The sequence below is a fragment of the Pituophis catenifer genome, unplaced genomic scaffold (assembly GCF_029215685.1).
Source record: "Pituophis catenifer annectens isolate HBS135680 unplaced genomic scaffold, rPitCat1.0.hap2 SCAF_4, whole genome shotgun sequence".
Taxonomy (NCBI): Eukaryota; Metazoa; Chordata; class Lepidosauria; order Squamata; family Colubridae; genus Pituophis; species Pituophis catenifer.
This window is the reverse complement of record NW_027256884.1, coordinates 108,130,643-108,152,740: the sequence shown is the minus strand read 5'-3', so window position 1 is coordinate 108,152,740 and position 22,098 is coordinate 108,130,643. Positions and strand designations below refer to the sequence as shown.

Below are 22,098 nucleotides of genomic sequence, written 5' to 3'. Positions count from 1 at the left end.
GCAAACAAAGAGGAAAAGAACATAAATTTATGGAGGATGAAGTCAAACAGCGCTTCTGTTCTCACATATATTTATCGATATTAGACCATAGCTATGGTACCAAATGCAAAGACTCCCAAAGGTGCTTTTTCCAAAAGGCAATTGGACTTTCTTGGGGTTTTTTCCCCTTTTTTTTCTTACAGAATGTTTCATTGCTCATAAAAAAACCTAAACATTTTCTAAAAAAGAAAAGAAAAAAGTCCAGTTGCCTTTAGGAATAAAGTATCTTTGGAGTATTCTGTTGTGGTCTGTCAGGAGCCTGCGGAGCTGGCAGTGGAGTTGGACAGTGAGGAGGCTGGGGAGGAACATGGGCCAGTCCTGGAGTCTGGGGAAGGCCTAGACAAGGGCTCTGCGTCTGAGGCAGAGATCGGGTCAGGGCCATCTGGGAGTGATGCGCGGACTCCGGAGCCTCCAAAGAGGCAGAGGAACAGGAGGAGCCTGTTCCTAGTGCATGCATGCACAGACCTGCCAGAAGGCACGAACAGTTAAAACAAAAGGGACGACTCAGGAGTAAGGCCTGGAGATGATTGGCCCTCCCATAAGGCTTAAAAGAGGAGCAAAGGCACGTGGGCCCTTTACAGGAAAGCAACGTTGTTAATTCTGTTCTCAGTCAGCATCTCTGTTTGATTCTGGAATCCGTGTGGCTTTGCCAAGTAGGTCTTTGGCAGCGTGTCAAGAGAGATAAAGGTTGGTGATTATCCCAAAGGACTTCTCCCGAAGGACTTTTTGCAACTAATTGGGACTCAGCTGTGAATGAACGTAATTCACAGCTGTTGCAATAAAAGAGGTTTTTGGGACTACTCGTGTGTTTTAATGATTCAGGAAGCCTAGGTCACAATATGTTTGGAGAGTATAAGTTGGGGATATTCCTGGGAGATATGAAAAAATATATCACAAATAGAAAGTGATTTAGACAATATAGAGAGACAGTTTGGTGGTATGGTTAAGGCACCTTGTTAAAAAAACCAGTAGATGGTGAATTTTAGTCCTGAAGCCAGGTTAGGGACCTGGCTTCAGAAACCTTTTTCAAAACTTTGCCAAGAAAGCTGCATTGTTTAAGTTGTTTAGCAGTCACTACAAGTCAACAGTGACTTGAAGGTAAGCACGTGCATACAAAAACCTCACTTCAAAATTTTAAGCACGGGCATGGAAGTCAGGAAGCAAAAGAAGGCAATGAGTATTAACAGTGGAATATCACATGTTTGAAAAAGGGAAGATGAAGATTGCTCAGAAGACCACAAGAGAGTGTGGAAACAGAACAGCTGTCAGTGAAGAAAAGATGAAAGAATGTTAGTTTTACCATTAAGATGAACTATTTTTGTGACTTGTTTCAATTGTTGAAAAAATAATTGAATGCATAGCTTATGATGGGACTTCATAAACGATGCTTATATTTCAGGGGTCAGCACTCCAGACAGCTGCCTGATTATAAAACCAATTCAGGCTCAGAGAATTAAAGACCTGGAGGAGAATAAAATCCCTTATTATAAAGATAAAATAAAACCTCGACATCCAGTTTTATAATACTTTGACAGGTAGTAGCAACATCCATCATCGCTTGAGCTCCATTCACAGAAAAAGAGCAGTGAAAAGCAATGGGTAAGGGAAAATGCAGAACCATTATTTATAAGTTAGCAAAGAAATAAGTCTTTTGAAAGAGATGAGGTGAGGACTAGCAGATCTCAAGCCATAGATGGTAATTAGGTAAATGTACAACTCTTCTGGCTTCAAAGCCACCAATCATCCCACCAAGTTTCAATTCACTTGGAAGGGAAGGGAATTGTTAAAATCTTGAGTGTGTATATATTTCTGAAAATTTTGCATTAGCAATGGGCAATCAACTATTGTGTATGACTTCATTCTTGTCTGTAGTAAAAATTCAAATCTAATTGAGCCCTGCCCATAAGTTTTTAGCCAAACTGCAGAGTAGGTTGTGAAAGATCAGGAAGCCTAGGATTTACTCCCAAACCCAGGTTGTGAAGCCTGACAATTTGAATATTTATTCATTACACCAATTACCGTGAGAGGAGAGAATCAAGAGTTAGCACGGTGGCAATTGCCTCTCCCATTAATCGTTTGTCTCAGCATCTTCTGTGTCAGAGCCATGGGCCAGCTAGAAAGGCCAACAGGTGGAACGGAATCTACTGGTGGCAAATGGCCTTTGTATGGAGTTGGTATTTGTGAAATTGCTTTGGTGGGTTTGGAAGCCAGAAGGCACAGAGAAAAGCTGGTGGCAGAAGAAGACATCACCCAAGACATTTTAAAACAGCATTTATACCCAAGCCTCAAGAAGGTAGAGTCCACAAAGAAATTCGGATTACAGAGTAGACCTTGACTTACAATTATTTGTTTTAGTGACTGTTTGAAGTTACAATGGCATTAAAAAAGTGACTTATTGCCTACTTATGACCATTATAGCATTCCCATGGTCACAGGATCAAAATTCAGGTGCTTGGCAACTGGTATGTATTTATGACACCATCATAACATGACCCCGTTGCACTGTCCTGGGGTCATGTGTTCACCATTTGTAATCTTCCCAGCAGGCTTCTGACAAGCAAAGTCAATCAGAGAGGCCAGATTCACTTAACAGCTGCAGTGATTTGCTTAGCAACTGTGGCAAAAAGGTTGTAAAATGGTGCAAAACCTATTTAACAACTGCCTTACTTAGCAATGGAAATTTTGGGCTCAGTTGTACGTTGAGGATTGTATTTCATCTGGGAAAGGTGCAGGAATAGGCAATGAAAATATTGAAGGATTGCATGATCTTCACAACGAAGAAAAATTGAAAGCTGAGACTCTTTGGCTTACTGAATAATTGACTGAGTGGGTGAGGAAGATATGTACTCTATGGAGAAAGTAGAGAGGAAGAAGACATATCCTTTGCTCATAATGCTAGAAGCCAGGATAAGTGAAACTGGATGGTGGTAAGTCCAACATACATGAAAGCAGGAAGGAATGTCTGTAATTAATGAATGGAAATCATATATGATTTCAATTCATTAATTACAGATATTCCTTGCAATGCCCACCAGATAGCTTCAAATGGAGCTTAAACTTGTTTCACACTGTAAAAAATAGTAGAGAATGTTATATTATATTCCATAACACTCTGTCTTCAGTATGATGTGATAGACTTTGGTACATTCAATATTTTTATACTCTAATTTTCCTTTACCTTGAGAGAAGGTGAAGAATCCCAATTTCTCGAAGCATTGTTGTGTTGTTTGATTAAAAAGCAAGTTATCTCAAATGTAGTTTGGCTTATCACAACAGTGGATGTCACTGTAAGAATCAGAGCTGCCAAAAAGGAAAACAAAAAAATGTACAATGAAATCAAAACGTAAACATGCTGAATATATTGTGGTGTTTTTTTCATCCCACTATCCTTTTTCCCCATTCATTTGTACCTCTCAACTAGTACGCTTCTCATTAATAAAATAGATAGAACATAAAACAGCATAATAGGATTGGAAGAGACTTTGGAGGTCTTTTACTCAAACCCCTTACTTAAGCAGGAGACCCTATACCATGCTGGACAAGTGGCTGTCTGGTCTCTTCTTGAAAATCTCCAATGATGACAAGCCACAACTTCAGGAGGTAAGCCATTCCACTGATTAATTGTTCTCAATGTCAGGAAATTTATCCTAAGTTCTAGGCTGGATCTGTCTTTAATTATTTTCCACCCAATACTTCTTGTCCTAGGTACTTTGGAGAATAGGTCAACTCCCTCTTCTCTGTGATAACCCCTCAAGTACTAGAAGACTGCTATCATATCATCCCTCTTTTTGGTAAATTAGGCATACCTAAGTCCCTCAATTTTTCATCATATGGTTCAGCTTCCTTATCTTTTTGTTCTTCTCTTCACTCACTCTAGGGCAGTGGTTCTCAACCTTCCTAATGCCATGACCCTTTAATACAGTTCCTCATGTTGTGGTGACCCCCAACCATAAAATTATTCCTAAAACCATTGAAAATATGTGTTTTCCGATGGTCTTAGGCGACCGTTGTGAAAGGATTGTTCGACCCCCAAAGGGGTCGCGACCCACAGGTTGAGAACCACTGCTAGGGTCTCAATATCTTTTTTGCATTGTGGTGACCAGAACAGAGTGTTCAAGTCTGTCAAGATGCTTCTGAATTTTGAGTCTATCTTCTAAATGTTAGCTATTCCCCCCAGCTTGGTGCCATCTGAAAATCTGATAAGTTCCGCTTCTATCCCCTCATTTAGATCATTTTTGAAGATGCTGAAGATTACTCAGCCAATATCTATATATCACTACCATTCTATCTCTCTAATGTTACTCACTTAATTATAGATGCCACGAATGTCAATCCTACTTTGTGTATTGGCCACTGACTGGAGTGGAATTTAACATTTTGGAAATGTCTCCTTGGCTGGCAGAAAGCCAGAATCAATGGAAAACTTGACCATTTCATAAGATAGAATATGTATATAATATGGTGTTTCAGCCTGGATGAATAAAATATAAGTGTCAATGTTGAAGCAGTAGATTTGATAAAAGATAAGTCAGCCTTCATTGTGAATACAGAACACAGTAATTAAACTAAGAGTAATAAAAGTCATTACAAACACAAAGCACAATGAATAAGGGAACAATTCAATTTTAAACATTCAAGTCTCTTTTCCAGCCAGTATTTTATTAATCTTTATGGTCAAAATTAAAATGAGATGCAGAGGAATATAAAAGTATTGGGAAGTTAGTTTTTCAGCTGAAAGTAATTGCAAATATTCTTAATGAAATATAGCACCAAAACTGGAAGCCAAATTTTGGCAACTAATCAAGGAGACAACCAACCTAGAACTAAGGAGAAATTTCCTGACAATTAGAACAATTAATCAGTGGAACAACTTTCCTCCAAAAGTTGTAGATGCTGCAACACTGGAGGTTTTTTAGGAAGAGATTCTACAACCATTTGTCTGAATTGGTACAGGGTTTCCTGCTTGAGCAGGAGATTGGACTAGAAGACCTCTAAGGTCCCTTCCAATTCAGTTATTCTGTAATTCTGTTTTTGTCTCAGAAATGGAATAAAAATTGAATGACAAATAGGAATAGAAAACGGCTAATGTGATTGATCAAAAAAACAACCACAAAATGATGATACATTCCTGCACTAGTCTCTATTTCCAGTATGCAAGACTGCAGCTGTGGTTGCCAATATTAGACTAGGTTGAGAAGAGATATAAATAAAAATAGTCCCCAAAGGATTATCTAGCATAGGACTGAAATTAGACAATACTTTAAAAAACAGGGAATGCATTTGTTTAACATGGCATAGAACAGTCTTTCAGTTAGAAGTTGTATGGGATAAAAGAGAGACTGATAAATGTAAAAAAAAAAAAAATTAAACCAATTTAGCAGCTATTTATTTGAGATCTGATGCTAGATAAACATTTAGTTCAAATTTGGGATTAATAGTGTTTATGTTTCAGAGATGGGGTTGTCAGCTATTTTTGTGTGTGTTATTATGGAAGGTTAAATGAGATTTCACCAACATCATTCATCCCTGATTAATGCATTCATTCTGATATTTGAGGCTTACTCTGAATTACAAATCTATGTCTGAAGAATCTGGGTTAAGTTTTGGATTGGAGACTTGGAGAATTTATGCATAATTTTTGTGACTTGTTCATTGGGTCTTAATGATTTTATTCATTTTGGATTTGGAGGTATTTTTTCATAGGCTTAACACAGCTATAATTTTGTCACTAGGAACAATGTAACTTTGGCCACTAATGTACCGTATGCAGGTTGACTTAGAAGGTAATACTTTTTGTATAGTAGGAACTTAAGATAGGCGGACTTCATACAGATAAACAATTGAGAAATACTACTTCTTTTAAAAAGAAGTGTTAATTGGTGGACCTTTCTCATATTAACTGTATTAGCTCAAGTTCATTTTAGGAAATTTTAGGATAATTAAAACTGCAGAAAAAAACAATTACTACCAACCTGCCTTCCAATGAGGACCTGTATAGTACACGAGTCAAAAAGAGGGCTGTGAAAATATTTACAGACCCCTTGCATCCTGGACATAAACTGTTTCAACTCCTACCCTCAAAACGACGCTATAGAGCACTGCACACCAGAACAACTAGACACAAGAACAGTTTTTTCCCAAACACCATCACTCTGCTAAACAAATAATTCCCTCAACACTGTCAAACTAGTTATTAAGTCTGCATTACTATTAATCTTCTCATCATTCCTATCACCCAACTCCTAACCACTTATGACTGTATGACTGTAACCTTGTTGCTGGTATCCTTAAGATTTATATTGACTGTTTCCTAATATGAATTGATTGCTTATTTGTTCCCTATGACTATCATTAAGTGTTATACATTATGATTCTTTTGCAATTTGCACCAAGACAAATTCCTTGTGTGTCCAATTACACTTGGCCAATAAAGAATTCTATTCTGTTCTGTTCTGTTCTGTTCTGTTCTGTTCTGTTCTGTTCTGTTCTGTTCTATTCTATTCTATAAAACTTACTAAGAAAAACAATGCTCAGAGTAGCTCAATAACTAAACCAATCACTAAACATGGAGAATACACAGCAATAGCAAAAAATTAGTACGCATTCAGAACAACAGAAGCTGAACAAATTCAAATAAAAATAACTCTCATAAATACTGTACAGTATATTACACAGCAACGCAAACTTAAGATATTTAAATACAATGTCTAAGGAAAAAATAGATAAAAGGACCAGACAAGAAATTAGAAACCTAATGCTTACAAATATATTGATTGTAATTTACGGTATATTTGAGGCACAATGGGAAGAAAGGATATACTTGAAAAGTGGTTTCTTAATAATGTTTTTATTGATTATTATTCTTTTCCCCCTTTTCTTTTTGTTTATTAATAGTAATTTAAAAATGGTTTATTGCACTTTATGATTTTATGATTTACATTTTTGTTGTTTTTGACAACTATATTTTGCATCGAATTTAATCGTGTTTTTTAGGATTTTAAATGATATAGTATAATTATATATTGGAATATTAGAAAATTGTAAAACACATTTATGTGTCTGAGTTTATTCTTTCCCTCCCTTTTTCTTTTCCTTCTGTTTATCTACTATATATATCTATATCTATCAATATATATTGGGAAGTGATAGGTTATCCTTTGTACATTCAAAGAGAAGTTAAGAACTGGCTTGCCACTTATGGATTATTACGCTAAGCAAAGGCTGTTGGTACCAAGTGAATATTGGTTTATCTAAAAAAAAAAAGCTAAACATATACTCATTCATATACTATATACTCATTCATACACTCGAATGAGATACCACCTTGAAATTCCAGATTGTAAACTAAACCGACAAGTAAAAAACAAAAAGAAAAAAGAAGGAAAAAATCCTGGAAGAAAGCAATAAACAACTGCTTCTATACAGTACTTCATGCTTCTATTCCTAGTACTGTACTTTTATGCTATTGACCAAAAAAAAAAAAAAAAAATCCAGCTCTGGACCTATTCATGTAATTATTGGGAGTCCAGTTAAACCTGACAGAGTCTTTCCCTTTATAAGTTAGGCAAAGGACTGAGCTCAATAATGAAATAAAGAACTTTATGATGATAAGACTCACAATGAGCTTTAACCATGGAACAATTAGGATTATAACATTATAGCAGAGATCAACATTGCACTAATTTGATTCATCTTGGCTTTGCACACTCAGCCATTGTGGTTTATAAACCATCAACTGTACCTCGTTATAATGTATGAACCCAATAAACTTCAGCTTATTTCATGAATCATGGTTAAGCAAATCATATCTTAGAATGATTATGGGGCATCTGCATATAATTCTAAGACTGGCTAATCAAGACACAAACAACTCATTAATCATGTGCTTTTCTGGCACTCTGATAGGTTTGCCAGTGTATTTGCTGTATCATTTAGTATAATATGCAGGATGGAATGTAAAAAGTAGACCAGTAATAAACCATAGATTCAAAAAGCTGTTCATTTTATACATTACACTAAGCCCCAAATAAGTACCTTGGCTTTTTATAATGGATGAATCCAACTTTTACTGAGAACAGAACAGAAATTAAAGCACATAAATACTTGTGAAACTGAAGACCTAGATATGAAACTGTATAAACACAACCAAGAATAAAGGAAATTGCACAATTTATAGCATTTTAATTCTCAAACATATTTTACATTTAGTTTAAAATAAGCTGCCAAAATCAACACGGGGAGAAAAATTACTTAAATTACAAGACAAATAAGTAAAATAGTGAGCTTGAATATTTGAATTTACAATACATATAAAAAAGAGCAACTACAAAAAGAGCTGAATTTTATTTTTATTATATTTATTATTTACTAATATTATATTTTATTATATTTACTACAATATATTGTAGTAGGAAATGCTGCTCCTGCTGCAGTTTTCCCCAACATTTTGATTGGACTTTTGGGTTATCAAACAGAAAAACAGATTTTATTTCAATAAGATTTATTTCAGACTAGACAGATCAAAGTTCAGTGGGGATTCTAAGCATGCTTGCAGGTGAATATATCCCATTGAACTCCATGGACCAGATGTACTCACGGCTGTGTTGTATGAGAAATCATAAATCAAACCTTGACAATTTTAGAATTCAGCATATAAGAGCTGATGGGAATATGCTGTTGTATTATTGTAGAATGGCTGAACCATGCGAATTAAGAACCAAAGGTTCTTAACCAAAGACATAATCATGTGGATCAGCAAATAATGGCATAAAAGAGAATATATTAAGAATGAGCTCTTATAAATCATGTCACTTATTCTGTTATTACCAAGAACACCATTTCAGCCCTAGAGGCAAATACATTTATCTAAATCTTGAAAAACACAATTATACTACTTTCTTGCTAACAAGATTAAAAGATATAAACAAGCAAAATTAAGTTCCTGATATTACCAAACTAGTTCCTTGTAAGAAAGATAAAAAAGAGCTTAATTATGCTGTGGATTCATTTTAGAGCTTACTGTACTCATGGTTTTCTTTTAAGTATAGATATGAATAATAGTAAACATATTAGGCAAGATACACAGAAACTGAAATATAAGCTTTGTCCTTTGTTCAATTATATAAAAAGGTAAGATAAAAAAGTATTAAAAATATGGTTTCACAGTTTTATGAATACAATTTCACCATATAACCTATTCGGTGAACTGGTAGCCAAAGTTTTAGTAATAGCTAAGCAAAATATATATCCATCAACACAATAACCATCCTTTTAATAAAGATCCACACTCATTACTTTATCAAGATATATTGATTGTAATTTGGCTAACATCTACTCTATTCTAAGAAAAGGTTTCATTTACATTTGGCTCTCTGACCTTTGCAGTAGTTTTCAAATCTCTCAGATCAGAAAAAAACTGATCTAAAAAACCTTTCTCCTTGCTTATTTTAAATCCATTAACAATTGTTACCCATCCTCCAGACACTTCTGAACCTTCATACAAGCAGCCTGTTCTGTTAGGAAGGAGAAACAGGAAAAGGGCAAAAAAAGAACACCAAAACCAAAGATGCATGGGACAAAATCAAACAGAAATGAAGAGAAATGAGGCATGAAAAAAAAATCAGAGGTGACACTAAATAGAGAAAAAGGTGTAGGACAAAACTATAGGAAGAGGAGGAAAATTTGGATCAGCAAGGCAAGAAGAGCTATGAATGCAGATGTCAGTGGGTACACTTACCAAGCATCTGCAGCTGACTTTTAGTTACTAAAATACTGAAGTGTTGCCGTCTCATTGCAGCTGTTGGTGCAAGAGTTCCGTGCTTGAGTGAAATGTTATTTCAAGAGCTCACACTCTGTATGTGCAGGTGGTTCTCTCGGGAATCCATCACAACCACTCAGCCTCTCGACTGTAAACCACTTCTTCTTTTTGAGGAGGAGTTTTGGGGCTGTTCCTGCAACAAAATAATAATAATAATAATAATGATAACAGCAGATCAAACAAAACCCCTACAACAGTTGATGTTAACCTCCAGCAAAGTGAACAATATCTTTCTATAGTATTCAATATATTCTTTTCCTATCATTTTTGTGAGGATGAAAAGTTTTGATTCCCACAGAAAATTCTTTAAAGCTGCTTGGTGTTTTTATTTTTTCAGTACCCTCCCCTTTTATTTCAATAAATATTCACTGTTTAAGAATTAACCATACAGGCATAGTTCTTTTTAGGAACAAGTTTGTTGTGCTAAATCCATACTCCAGTAGAGGGCTCTCAGACATTAGAATAATCAGGTTTACTGAGCTGCATTTTAGAAACCTAATCAAATAGTGAGGGTTTTTTCCCCCTTCAAACACCAATCACCAATCACTAAAAGAAGGAAATAGTAATTGCAAACAAAACATATGTTATTAGTTCAACATTAGATTCAATGATGCTAGGAAGGGAAACAGAGCATTTAAAATTCTTAGGATATACCAGAAAAAAATAGAGTCAAACTTACTAATTTTTAAGTAAGTAATTTGAAAGGTTGTGATTCTTTTTAAAAGCCAGTTTGGGATGTCTTGCATGTCAACATGTATCACACCATAAAATATCATCTTCCAGGTTTGAGAACTTTCTGTCCCAGAAACCCTTTATGGCCTTCCCAAACACTCAGAAAGCTAGGAAAGATAATGATTAAATTCACTTATTGCACTAAGGCAACAATGTGGTTTGTTTGGTCTGAGGTTGAAATGATATATGATTCCAGCCATTTCTAGCTTATTCTATAAATCATGCACCTTCCTAGAACTATCAATGATTTTCAAAGTACCTATGCTCTCTGTGTGTCTGTGCATGTACATGTGTAATGGGGCGTATGTGTGTGTGACATATTGGGGATATATGGATGTTCTAACCTTCTAGAAATTAATTAATTAATTTCGCCTTTCAACTTCTTCAAAGTCTCACCCATTAACTCTTGTTTTTCTGTTGTGGAATTTTTTAAAAATGCAACCATGGCAATGTCCTGATCTTACAGGATGTTGAACCAGGCAACAATAATCTGAAACTCTTCAAGTTGTTTCTGGAACTATAATTCTTGGTACCATCACCCAGCTTGCTGACTAAAAATCTTGACTAGTCGCACACACATCTGGAAGTCTTCAATTGAATAAAGGATATATAAGCATCGGGGTGGATTCTAAAATTTTTTACTACCGGTTTTGTGGGCATGGCTTATTTTGTGGGCATGGTTTGATGGTCATGTGGCAATTCTTTAGGATTTAGCAGAGGTACTGGTCTACCAGGCTTTTAACTGCTTGCAGAGCTGTACCAGTCTACTCATTTGTTCTTGGAAGCACCGGTCTACCACCACACTGCCTTTTAACACTGATCAGCTGTAGGGTGGCCCTTTGAAGCCCCATGACAAGAGTTTAAACAGTTTTTTTCCTTCTAGCCGATCAGCTGGGACTCGGGAGGCAGTGAATAGATTGGGGGCGGGGCCAAATAAAAGGTAAGAATAATGCGGGAGGGCCCAGCTCCCAAACAAAGAGAACTGGTTCAGTGACGTCATATCATCACCACTACTGGCTCGGGCGAACCAGGAGGAACCCACCATATCTATGCTGTTCTCTGATGATGATTATTTGAATATCTGTTTTCTCATGAAACAGTTTTAATTACTATGGACAATTGTTTTGAGTTAGTTATTTCAAAGTGCACCTGTACATTTTTTCACATTGAGCTTTCTCTTTAGTAAGTAATGGGGAAGAAGAATTTTAGGGCCAAATCTGCACAAAAATATTTATATAAATTTATATAAATAAATTTTTTTTCCTGCACTTCACAGTATGACATGGCACGGTATGACCAAGGCTGACACCCATGGGATTCCCAATATCAGGAATCATTGCAGAAACAGTGAACTAGAACACTGCATTTCAGAACTACACACCTAAATTTTGGTGCCGCTACCTGGATGTCACATTTGTCAACATCAAGAGAAATGCACAGAAAGAATTTCATACCATACTGAACTCCATCTTCCAAGACATACAATTACTATTTTTAGGTGTACTTGTCAACAGAGAAAAAGATGGATGCCTAAAGGTAAAGGTTCCCCTCGCACATATGTGCTAGTCGTTCCCGACTCTAGGGGGCGGTGCTCATCTCCGTTTCAAAGCCAAAGAGCCAGCGCTGTCCGAAGATGTCTCCGTGGTCATGTGGCCGGCATGACTAAATGCCAAAGGTGTACGGAATGCTGTTACTTTCCCACCAAAGTATTTTTCTACTTGCATTTTTTATGTGCTTTCGAACTGCTAGGTTGGCAGAAGCTGGAACAAGTAACGGGAACTCACCCCATTATGCAGCACTAGGGATTCGAATCACTGAACTGCCGACCTTTCGATCAACAAGCAGTTTATCGCCACACCAACTCGCCACACATTCTGAATTTCAATAGCAACCACCCACTGTCACACAAAAAGAGTTGTATCAGAACACTATATGGTAGTACCCAGCAAACCAAACAGCTGGAGAGCAGCTACCTATGTGAACAATTCAGGCCGAATGGGTACCTGCAACCATATGTCACAAGATGCCTGTGCAACATGGTGGGGAGAGAAAGGAAGAAACAAGGTACAAGACCAATCACATAATATACCCTGCCATACATTTAAAAAAAAAAACATTTTGGAAGCTGTAGAACGCAGCTTCTGAGATCTGCAAGAGGGCATTGCACACCTCCCAGAGGCTACCATATGAGGACAAATTATGCATTGTAAAGATTGCTTGGAGGTGAGAGATACTTCCAATTTAATCTATCGGATTCCCTGCATGGATTGCCCCTGTGACTATGTAGGATAGACGGGGAAGATGCTGACCACCAGTTTGCAAGAACACAAACAAGGTCAGACGAGGAGACCCGAACTCATTGGTAACCTCGCATTGCAATGAACAAGGACATACATTTAATTTCACACTTACTAAGATTGTTGGACAAGCAGGCAGAAAAACAGCCAGGGAAGTGATTAAGCCTGGGAAATGGGCCCTTTGTCAGTCAATAAGAGTGCTTATTTGTTGATTTACCCCCACCTTATTAAATATTTAGGAGGTGAGGGCTTGGCAGCAAAAGCAAACAACAAACAACAGCCAACAATTTAATAACCAGCCATCAACACCCCAATCAACATCTAAAAAGTCAAATACAACAGGTACCCAGGGGTGGACTGCTGGGAGTTTCCAGGTTCTCTGAACGGCTGTCTTCTCCCAGTTACATACACCTGCCCCACCAGAGCGGAAGGCAGTGAATGTTGTGGATCTCCCAAGGAGATATATCTGGTAGGACCCAGAAGATAGGCCTTCTCCGAGGTGGCTCCCTCCCTTTGGAACATCATCCCTGCGAAGATTAGATTGGCCCCTACTTTGACACACTTTCACGATGCCCTAAAGACCTGGTTTTGTCAATGGGCCTGGGGAACTGAGTTGGATGGAGTCCATCAAGTGACTTATCTGATTGATTGCTATTGTCAGAGAGTAGGTGGTGATTGTTTTACTGGTTGAATATTGTATTTTATTTTTGTAAGTTCCCAAGGTCACTGAGAGTGAGTGTGCGGTCACAAAAATTCTCAAAAACAAATTAACAAATAAATAATTTTATTGTTTTGCTCAAACTTAAATTGATTTTCTAAGCCTACCCAATCTGGACATCTGATGTATTCATTTAGGTTCAGTCAGGTTGCAAACAATAAATAGAAAAAAAAATGCTTCTTCCTGGGACAATATTGCTTTTCTGTTGATTTCATAGCTATAACATTTGTAACAGCAACAGATCAATGAAAAATGACAGTTGAAACATTAAGAATTGTATTTCAGTAATTTTTTTTCCTTTTATTCAGTACTTTGGAACTTGAGGATGACAAACATTAATGTAATTAAAGAACTTTCCTGCATATTTGGTTACTTTGTGGTTTATTAGGAGATACTTTATTTTTGAATTGGTTTTATCATTATTGATTTTATATTCTTCTTTCCAAAGGGTTTGTTTCATGTTTCTGAACTGACTAAAATAATGGTAATTATTAATTATGTGTATAATTGATTTGTTGGTTCTCCTTAATTATATTTAAATGAATCTATTTGATGGACTGCTATTAATATATTACCTCATGAATATATTTATTATATTGAGATGTAACATTTAGAAAGGCAGTACTGTATACATGTGCTAACTTTATTCCTTTCATCCATTATACAAAAATCAGGTACATAACCCAGTGTTTTACAAAAAGATGGCCAGCCGGGCTGTCCTGATTTTATGGTTGGTTTTAAAATTTGATATGGATTTTAATTGAAATGTTTTAAATGTTTTAAATTACGGACCAAATTTATTTAATTATTTTAAATCTATTTTAACTTTTGTGTATAAATGTTTTTTATCTTGGCTGTTCACTGCCCTGAAAGGAGAAGGGCGGTATAGAAATCTGAAAAATAAATAAATAAATAAATAAAATGTATTATCTTTTTGAGAATCCCCTGAGGAGCTATCAACCTACCTTGGGCAAGTACCCTGTTTCCCCCAAAATAAGACATCCCCCGATAATAAGCCCAATCGGGCTTTTGAGTGCATGGCAATAAGGCCAAACACTTATTTCAGGGTTCAAAAAAATATAAGACAGAGTCTTATTTTCGAGGGAAACACAGTATTTATAATTAAATCCACATATACCAGCCTGAAAAAGGGTATCCCAAGAAAGAATGGGGGGGGGGCAGGGGGAAGGATACTCAGCTTTTTCTTGTCATTTCTTTATTTGAAAGGAGTATTTTCAAATTAATCTTTTTTACCCAGGTTTTCAAAATTATATTTATGCCTTCCGTATTTTTAAAACTTTTTTTATAATTAACTGATCCCTGCTGTAAGAACTGTGACTTGAAAATCCATATTTGTGCGTGTGTGTGTGGGGGGGGGGAGTTCTCAAGCAAAAGCAATATTCCAGACTAACTATAGGAGTAAAGTTTTTTTTTATAGTACTTTCAGGTAGTATTCATTTAATTTTGAGCAGGATGGCATTGCGAGGTAACCTATGTGCAACCAAGCCTTACTGTTCGCCATCAGATTTATTTCCATATAAAACCGAAGTGGATTGCACTGTAACAGAAACGACGGGCACGGTTTATGTGAATGTCTGTCTGTCTGTCTGTCCACGATACAAACATTCCAGGCATGCATATTCTAATATACTCTACGGTGCGGGAGGATTTATATACACAGGAAAAGGTTTAGGAAAGCCGCTGCGCTTCTTTCCCGCCTGCGAAAGGCAAAAAAAAAGTAGACGGAGTTTGCCGCAACCAAACGCAGCCCGCTCCCTGGCTACCCGCCGCCGCCCCACCCGCCAAAGCTGGGCCAGGCCTCCATCAGCCCCTTCGCTTCCTCCGGGCCTGGATTACCCAGAGGGCCTCACTGTGGCGCAGGCGCATTGAGGAGACAGCTCAGGAAGAGGAAAATGGAATAAACAATCCCGCCGTTGCCGCTGCCTCCGGGACCCTTCAGCGCCTGACGGAAGGCCCCGATTCCCCCCCTCTTCCTCACGGCTCTCTATTAGCCTCTTCTCCCCCGCCGGGCTCGCTTGACCCCTTTAAGAGAAGCACAAGCGCCCTCCCCCTTTCCTCCCTTGTCCTCCCTCGTTCCCGGAACTCCGGCAGTGACAGCGGCGGCCGTGGGACGGCTGCTGCGCCCGCTCCCCGCCTGCCTCCCATGGTGCGGCGGTGGCCGGCAGCGGCCGTGCCTTCTGAGGCGGCCTCGCTGCTGCTGCTGCTGCTGTAGCAGCCGTCGCCGCCATGAACAGTGGCGGCCTCCCCTGCTCCTCTCCGGTGGCTCCCGCCGCGGCGGTAGTAGGGCCGCCCCCCGGGCCGGGAGTTCCGGCGGCGGTGGCGGCGGTCCCCGGCGGGCTGAAGCTCAAGTTCTGCCGCTACTACGCCAAGGACAAGACGTGCTTTTACGGCGAGGAATGCCAGTTTCTACACGAGGAGCCCGGCGGAGCTTCCGCCGCCTGTCCCGGCCCTCCGCCGCCGGTCGCCCTCGGTGGGCTTCCGCTTGGGCTCCCTCCTGGCCCCGCTGCTCCTTCCGTCGCCGTGGCCGCCTCGCCGGGGCACGGCGGTAGCGCTGGCTATCCGGGACACGGGGTAGCGGCGCCTGGAGCGGGGCCTAAGAAACCCCCCGAGCTGCTGGGAGGAGGCGGAGGAGCAGGCGGCGGCGGCGGGCTGGACGGACCCCGGCTGGCCAGTGAGTGTGGGTCGAGGGAAAGCCGCCGGTAGGCGACTGGGGTGGGTGAGGTGGGCGTCGGGGAAGAGAAACGGGGCTTGGGTGATATGGGCCTCCGGTCTCGGGCCTGGGCTGCGCGGCTTCCTTCCAGAGGAAGCGGAGATGTTAAGAAGCGTCTCTCGGAGATGATGGCTCCGGAAGAGGGTGGGCGGCGGTGGTTTGATAGGGCTGTTTCCTTTGGGGGTTTTGAAGGGGGGATTGAACCCTGCGGAGCTGAAAGTAAAACGTTTGAACGGAGTAAGGGAAAAAGCTGCTAGTATTGGCCCCCTTCTCCTCCTTCCCTGTGGGAAATTCTGATTGGGAGGTGAACGTGCGGCAGCCTGTCAAGAAATAGTAAAAAAAAAAAAGGGGTGTGGTGGAGGTTGTGTGCATGTAGGTATACCCTGGGCATTGCTTTTTTTATTTAGAATAGAATAGCATTTTTTATTGGCCAAGTGTGATTGGGCACACAAGGAATTTTGTCTTAGGTGCATAAGCTCTCGGTGTACATAAGGAGAATAAAATACATTCACCAAGAATAAAAAGATACAACACTTAGTCAAGGTTACTAACAAGCTATCAAATTGTACTAGGAAACAAATAAAAACAATATAAATGGAAAAGATACAAGCAACATGGTTATAGTAATAAGGGGGAAGAGATAGATACTAGTAAGGAAGAGAAGAAGAATAGTAATAGTCTTAGTAAATTATTTGACTGTTGTGGGAATTAGTTGTTAAGCAGAGTAATGGCATGGGGGGGGAACTGTCCTTGTGTCTAGTTGTTTTAGTGTGCAGTGCTCTCTATAGCATCTTTTTGAGGGTAGAAATTGAAACAATTTATGTCCAGGATGTGAGGGGTCTGTAGATATTTTCACATAAATATTTAGTTAATTTATATAGCTAGAAAGGCGATATGAGGGCTAAGGATGCTCATGCTGTTTGGCATGAATGGAGATTTAAAAGTACAGCCCAAAGTCATGTGTAATCTGTACCCCCTTATCTTTTACTAACTCCATCCTGTAGGTTTTGCCATTTTTCCCCCTTCAAGGGTCTATGTCTAGTCATAGTAACAGTACTAAAACATTGCTTGAGGGAAGCCTAAATTGATTTGGTTTGTCTCTCTTTTTCTCCACCCCCCCCCTTAGAAAATTGTAGAATCTTCTGATTATTTCAGATGAAAAATAGGTTAGAGCTAAATTGTCAGCAGTGTGTGTGTGTGTGTGTGGGGGGGGGGAAATCAACAGCATTTGTTGGATATCTTTTGAAGTGTAGCTTTTGACAACTTGTAGGGACTTTCCTGTAGATTATTTTTCTTTACTCCTTACAACTTCTAATCAAGTTCTAACTTTTATTTGTTAAATGCTTTGATCTAGAGCAGTTTCCCACCGTAAAAGAAAGAAGGGAGTTTATTATATGTATACTACAAAGCTGCTTTTTTGAACTTCCAGATAGGTTGGTTGTAAAAACAAGAGAGTTTTAATATAAATTAAAGAGCTGAGGTGACGCAGTGGTTAGGGTGCAGTACTGCAGCTACTTCAGCTGACTGCTAGTTCAGCAGATCAGCGGATCAAATCTCACCAGCTCAAGGTTGACTCAGCCTTCCATCCTTCCGAGGTGGGTAAAATGAGGACCCAGATTATTGGGGGCAATATGCTATTTAGTATATTGTCTTTGGTGTAAGCTGCCCAGAGTCCTCGGAGAGTGGGTGGCATAGAAATATGAATAATAAAATAAATAAAAATAAAATAAATGAAAATAAATTTCCCTGTGTGTATTGTGCACAGAAGAAAATACTGGTATAAATCCTCTAATTTTTTGGTCAAAATTTTCTTAAAATAAACTTAAAAAGACAATATGTGAAAATAATTGTAGCTATCAAATAATCAGAAAAGGATAGATGTGTTAATCTAATAAAATTACAATTTCTGGAATATCTCAATTTGTGGAGTTCTTGGTGCTCTCTGGGCTTGGTTTCTTGCAGACATTTTATTACTTGACTAGGTAACATCAACAGGCCTAGTAAGTGCGGTTTCCTCCCTGCTTATATTTAGTAGCTTGTTCTGCCATCATTGGTTGGAGTGGTTTTCCTTGATTACGGTATTGTTTGCCTGCTTGATTGTTTGTCTGTTTGATTGTTCACTTGCTAGCAGAAAACAATACTCTAATAAAAGAATGGGGCACAATGGCTCAGCAATGAAAGATGCTGAGCTTGTCAGTTGGAAACCTGACAGCCGGGGTTTGAGACCTGAGCACTGAGCAATGGGATGAACTCCCATTCTTGCCTCAGCTCCTGCCCACTTAGCAGTTTGAAAGCATGCAAATGTGAGTAGATAAACAGGTACCATTTCAGTGGGAAGGTAACCACATTGCCTCAGCATATAGGTCATATTGACCACATGACCACGGAAATGTTTTGGACAGTGCTGGCTCCCTTAGCTAAGAAATGGAGATGAGCACCTCCCTTAGAATCTGAAACAACTAGAAAAGGGAAATTTTTATCTTTACCTTTAATAAAGGAACAACCAAGGAGAAAACCCACACTAACACTATTGATGTTACTTAGTTGGGTAATGAAAAGACTGCAAGCAGGCAACCAAGCAACCAAGAGAGCATCAAAGATGCCATAATTCAATCCAGGCCTACATGTATTCTCTTCTATTGATTCTTCAGTTTAAAAGACCTATTAAAAAAATAGAATTATTGTAGTAAATAGTTAATAGTTAATAGTTAATAAAGTTAGACTAGGACATCTTTTAAATCAGGGGTGTCAAACTGGTGGCCCACGGGCTGGATGCGTCAGGCACAGGCCACACCCACCCCAGCTCCGTGAAGGGAAAAAACATCGCGAAACGTCACGTGACGGCAACGTGACAGCGCAAGTTTGACACTCATGCTTTAAATGTTGCTCCTCCTATGAAGTCATTAGATGATCTTAAATGAATCATTGTGTCTTAACCGCATCTGTAATACGGGTGATAATGATTACCTTATGGGTGGATAAATTTGGACTTGAAAGGATTGCAAAACTGGTTTGAGTTTGCTGGATATGAAATTGGGGCATTTAATTGTATGCTTTTAACATGTACAATATATTAATTGTTGCTTAGATATCTACAAAAATTATATTATGAAAAAATAGTATGAATCACACAATACTCTATTCTGTTGTCCCTTTTCCTATTGGATTCAATTTTGTGCTTGGGGAAATTTGGTATAATCATTCAATGTTTTGATGACAATATACTTGCAGATTCAAAAGGAATGTTAAATAGCACATGGTTTGTAAATAAATTTTCAAGAAATTTATAAAAGTGTTTATCAGAAAAATATATTAACACATTACGCTATACCTTTTTAGTTACGTTTCTGAGACAAAATTGAAAGCTCTCAAAGTATCAAAATGTCTCTGTGTGTATGAGTCTAAAAACATGAGTGCTTGCTGTCTGTTAGGTGGATTTTTCCAACATTCAGGTATGCAACAGGCTGGCTAAAAAATAATTAGCAATGAGACAAATGCCTTAACCTGTTGTTTTTTGTAGAGCAATGTTTCCTGATTTGGTAGCTTCTAGGCATGTTAGTGTAAAAGTCCCATTGATTCCATCTGGCAACAGGTTGAAAAATGTTTTTTCTCATGATGATCTCTGTTTTAGATAGCAGGGCAGCTTTTCATTTTTGGGTTGACTGACTAGTCTCACACACTACTTTGTAGCACAATATTGCTATACTCAGTTTTTCAAGTCTAGCATTGGATTGTCTTGTTCTTCAAAAAAGATGTCTAGTCATGATAGTCATACTCCGCCAATCACATTTTGTAGACTTATTGCCAAAGCATATGGGACCTTTCTATAATTATATTCACAAAGCTGTTTTTTTGAGATGCATCTATCATATCTCAATTGTATGTGTATTTTAAACAAGTATGTAGAAGGACGGGGGAATAGAATTTATTTATGACCATAATTACAGTTAGTTCAATAAAATAATAGGAAGGAAAAGACTCAAAAAAACCCCCTGACCTTTGGAAGAATTGATCATTAAATGCTGTCCTGATTAAGTAAAAAACAAGACCGGAATAAAATAATTACATTTAATCCTACATTTTGGTTTTGCTCAAATACTCAGTGAAGCAGATTTAAGAGAAATTGGTGTATGTGTGTGTGGAGGGGGCAAAGCCATGAATGCCATTATTTTTCTCTACTAGCTCCTTTCGCTGCCTCTCTATTGCTTCTTCTGCTAAGGAAGTACTTAAGCTATAGTGTTGACAGAATCAAGGCTGTGATAGATAACTCCTTTGCAGGAAGAGCCACTTTCCAACAACCTATGGCAACTTTTTTGACTCCCGGTAAAAGGAGTGGTCAGAAACAGCGAAGTACACCTTTCAGCAGACTATATTCCAAGCTCAGAAGGAATTTTATTTCATGGTCAGAACAAATCATACGGTTTGTTCCGGGTGTTATTGTTTTGAGTGTTTTGCCGATTCTAAGTGTGACAGTTGATCTGTTTGTGGCCCACGGCTGGACTGCTTTTGTGCAACTTAGCTAATATATAGCAGCAGGGAATAGTCATATTCCTGATGCTGTTGGCTTAGATGAAATGGGATGATGTGGCAGTCGAGTGTTGAGAAGAAAGCAGTTAAGTACTTGGCTAGATAGAATATAAAGACAGTTGCAGTTTCATGCCAGCCAGTTTGCCTGTTAAATTATCACTAATTTTTGATTTTTCTTTACTATGGGGAAGTTAGAATTCATGTGGTGGTTAACTTTGTGGCTAAAGTTTAGGAAGGCATGTATGTTGCATGTGTATTGTGCAGTATCTTGCTAGTAGAATACAGATGTGTGTGTATGTATTACGTTTCACAAAAGTGTTGCTAAAGCTTTTGAGGTTGCATAAATGTGCAGTGGGTATTTTGTTCTCTTTGACCTTTGATGTATACCTAAAGTATATTTAAAATTTTGGAGGGAAGTTTGTTCTTGCCTTCTGGGTCCATGATCGGTTAATTTTTTCTGACTTGAAATCAGTTTGTAGTTTTGAGTACATGATTGTTCCTGTTATGGATTTTTTGGAATGTAGTTTTCTTGCAGGGTATAGAACAACTTAATATTTACCATTGAACTGTGTATATTATATACTTTGATGCAAGCATTATAAGTTTCACATTTGGTTGTGTTTCAGAAAGATTTTAACATTTTTTAAAAACATAAAAATATTCCTTAGTAAAGAGTGTAATACATACTAGCTGGCTGGACTTCTCTTCTGAATCTGCTGTGTTAAAGTGTTAAGTGTTTTTACTTTGATAAAGTAAGTGCTAATGAAAGAAATGCAGATAATTTCCTTTATTTGCTCCTGAGCTCAACAAAAGATTTATTTAACTACCTAAAGATGTAATTTTTCCTATCGGAATCTCTGGAGTGGTGAGATTTGATCCAGTCTACTAAATATAATCTATTGGAAAACTTTCAAATATATCTTTAAAATCCCTTTAGTCAGTTCTTCTGCAAATTGACTGGCTGGTAGTGGTCATTGTGGATTGCCAGCCTACCTAATCTTGCACCCTTTGGTGATTATAAGGAACAGGATCTGATAACAAGTTTCTTGTAGCCAAGATACTCAAAGCATTTTATTTTATTTTTTCACAGAAGTATTCAAACTATTTGACTTGTCTGAATATTGTCAATTTAGACCATTCCAGTGGACCATATTTACAACATCTATCTTGTTTGTGCAAAAACTAATCTTCTGATTTATGCAGAAAATGTGATTAAGATATCTAGTTGAAGAAGATA

The 22,098-nt window shown here is 38.2% G+C and overlaps 2 protein-coding genes across 8 annotated transcripts in view; one reads left to right on the top strand and one right to left on the bottom strand.

Annotated features, from left to right (window-relative positions):
• FLT3 (fms related receptor tyrosine kinase 3) overlaps nucleotides 1-9,830 on the bottom strand; it is a 56,377-nt gene extending 46,547 nt beyond the window's left edge. The window contains exons 1-2 of the mRNA XM_070943877.1: nucleotides 9,776-9,830; nucleotides 3,218-3,339 (exon numbers count right to left, since the gene is read on the bottom strand). Of these exons, the coding sequence (XP_070799978.1) occupies nucleotides 3,218-3,339; nucleotides 9,776-9,830 (177 nt within the window). The remainder of the gene's footprint in view (nucleotides 1-3,217; nucleotides 3,340-9,775) is intronic.
• A 5,691-nt stretch (nucleotides 9,831-15,521) lies between these two features.
• The window catches only part of PAN3 (poly(A) specific ribonuclease subunit PAN3), a 71,919-nt gene continuing 65,342 nt past the window's right edge, over nucleotides 15,522-22,098 (top strand). For all 7 annotated transcript variants that reach the window (XR_011600354.1, XM_070942830.1, XM_070942827.1 and 4 more), the window contains exon 1: nucleotides 15,522-16,295. Coding sequence is in view for 6 of the 7 variants with exons in the window: in XM_070942830.1 (XP_070798931.1) it covers nucleotides 15,851-16,295 (445 nt within the window). In the remaining variant the exon portion in view is untranslated. The remainder of the gene's footprint in view (nucleotides 16,296-22,098) is intronic.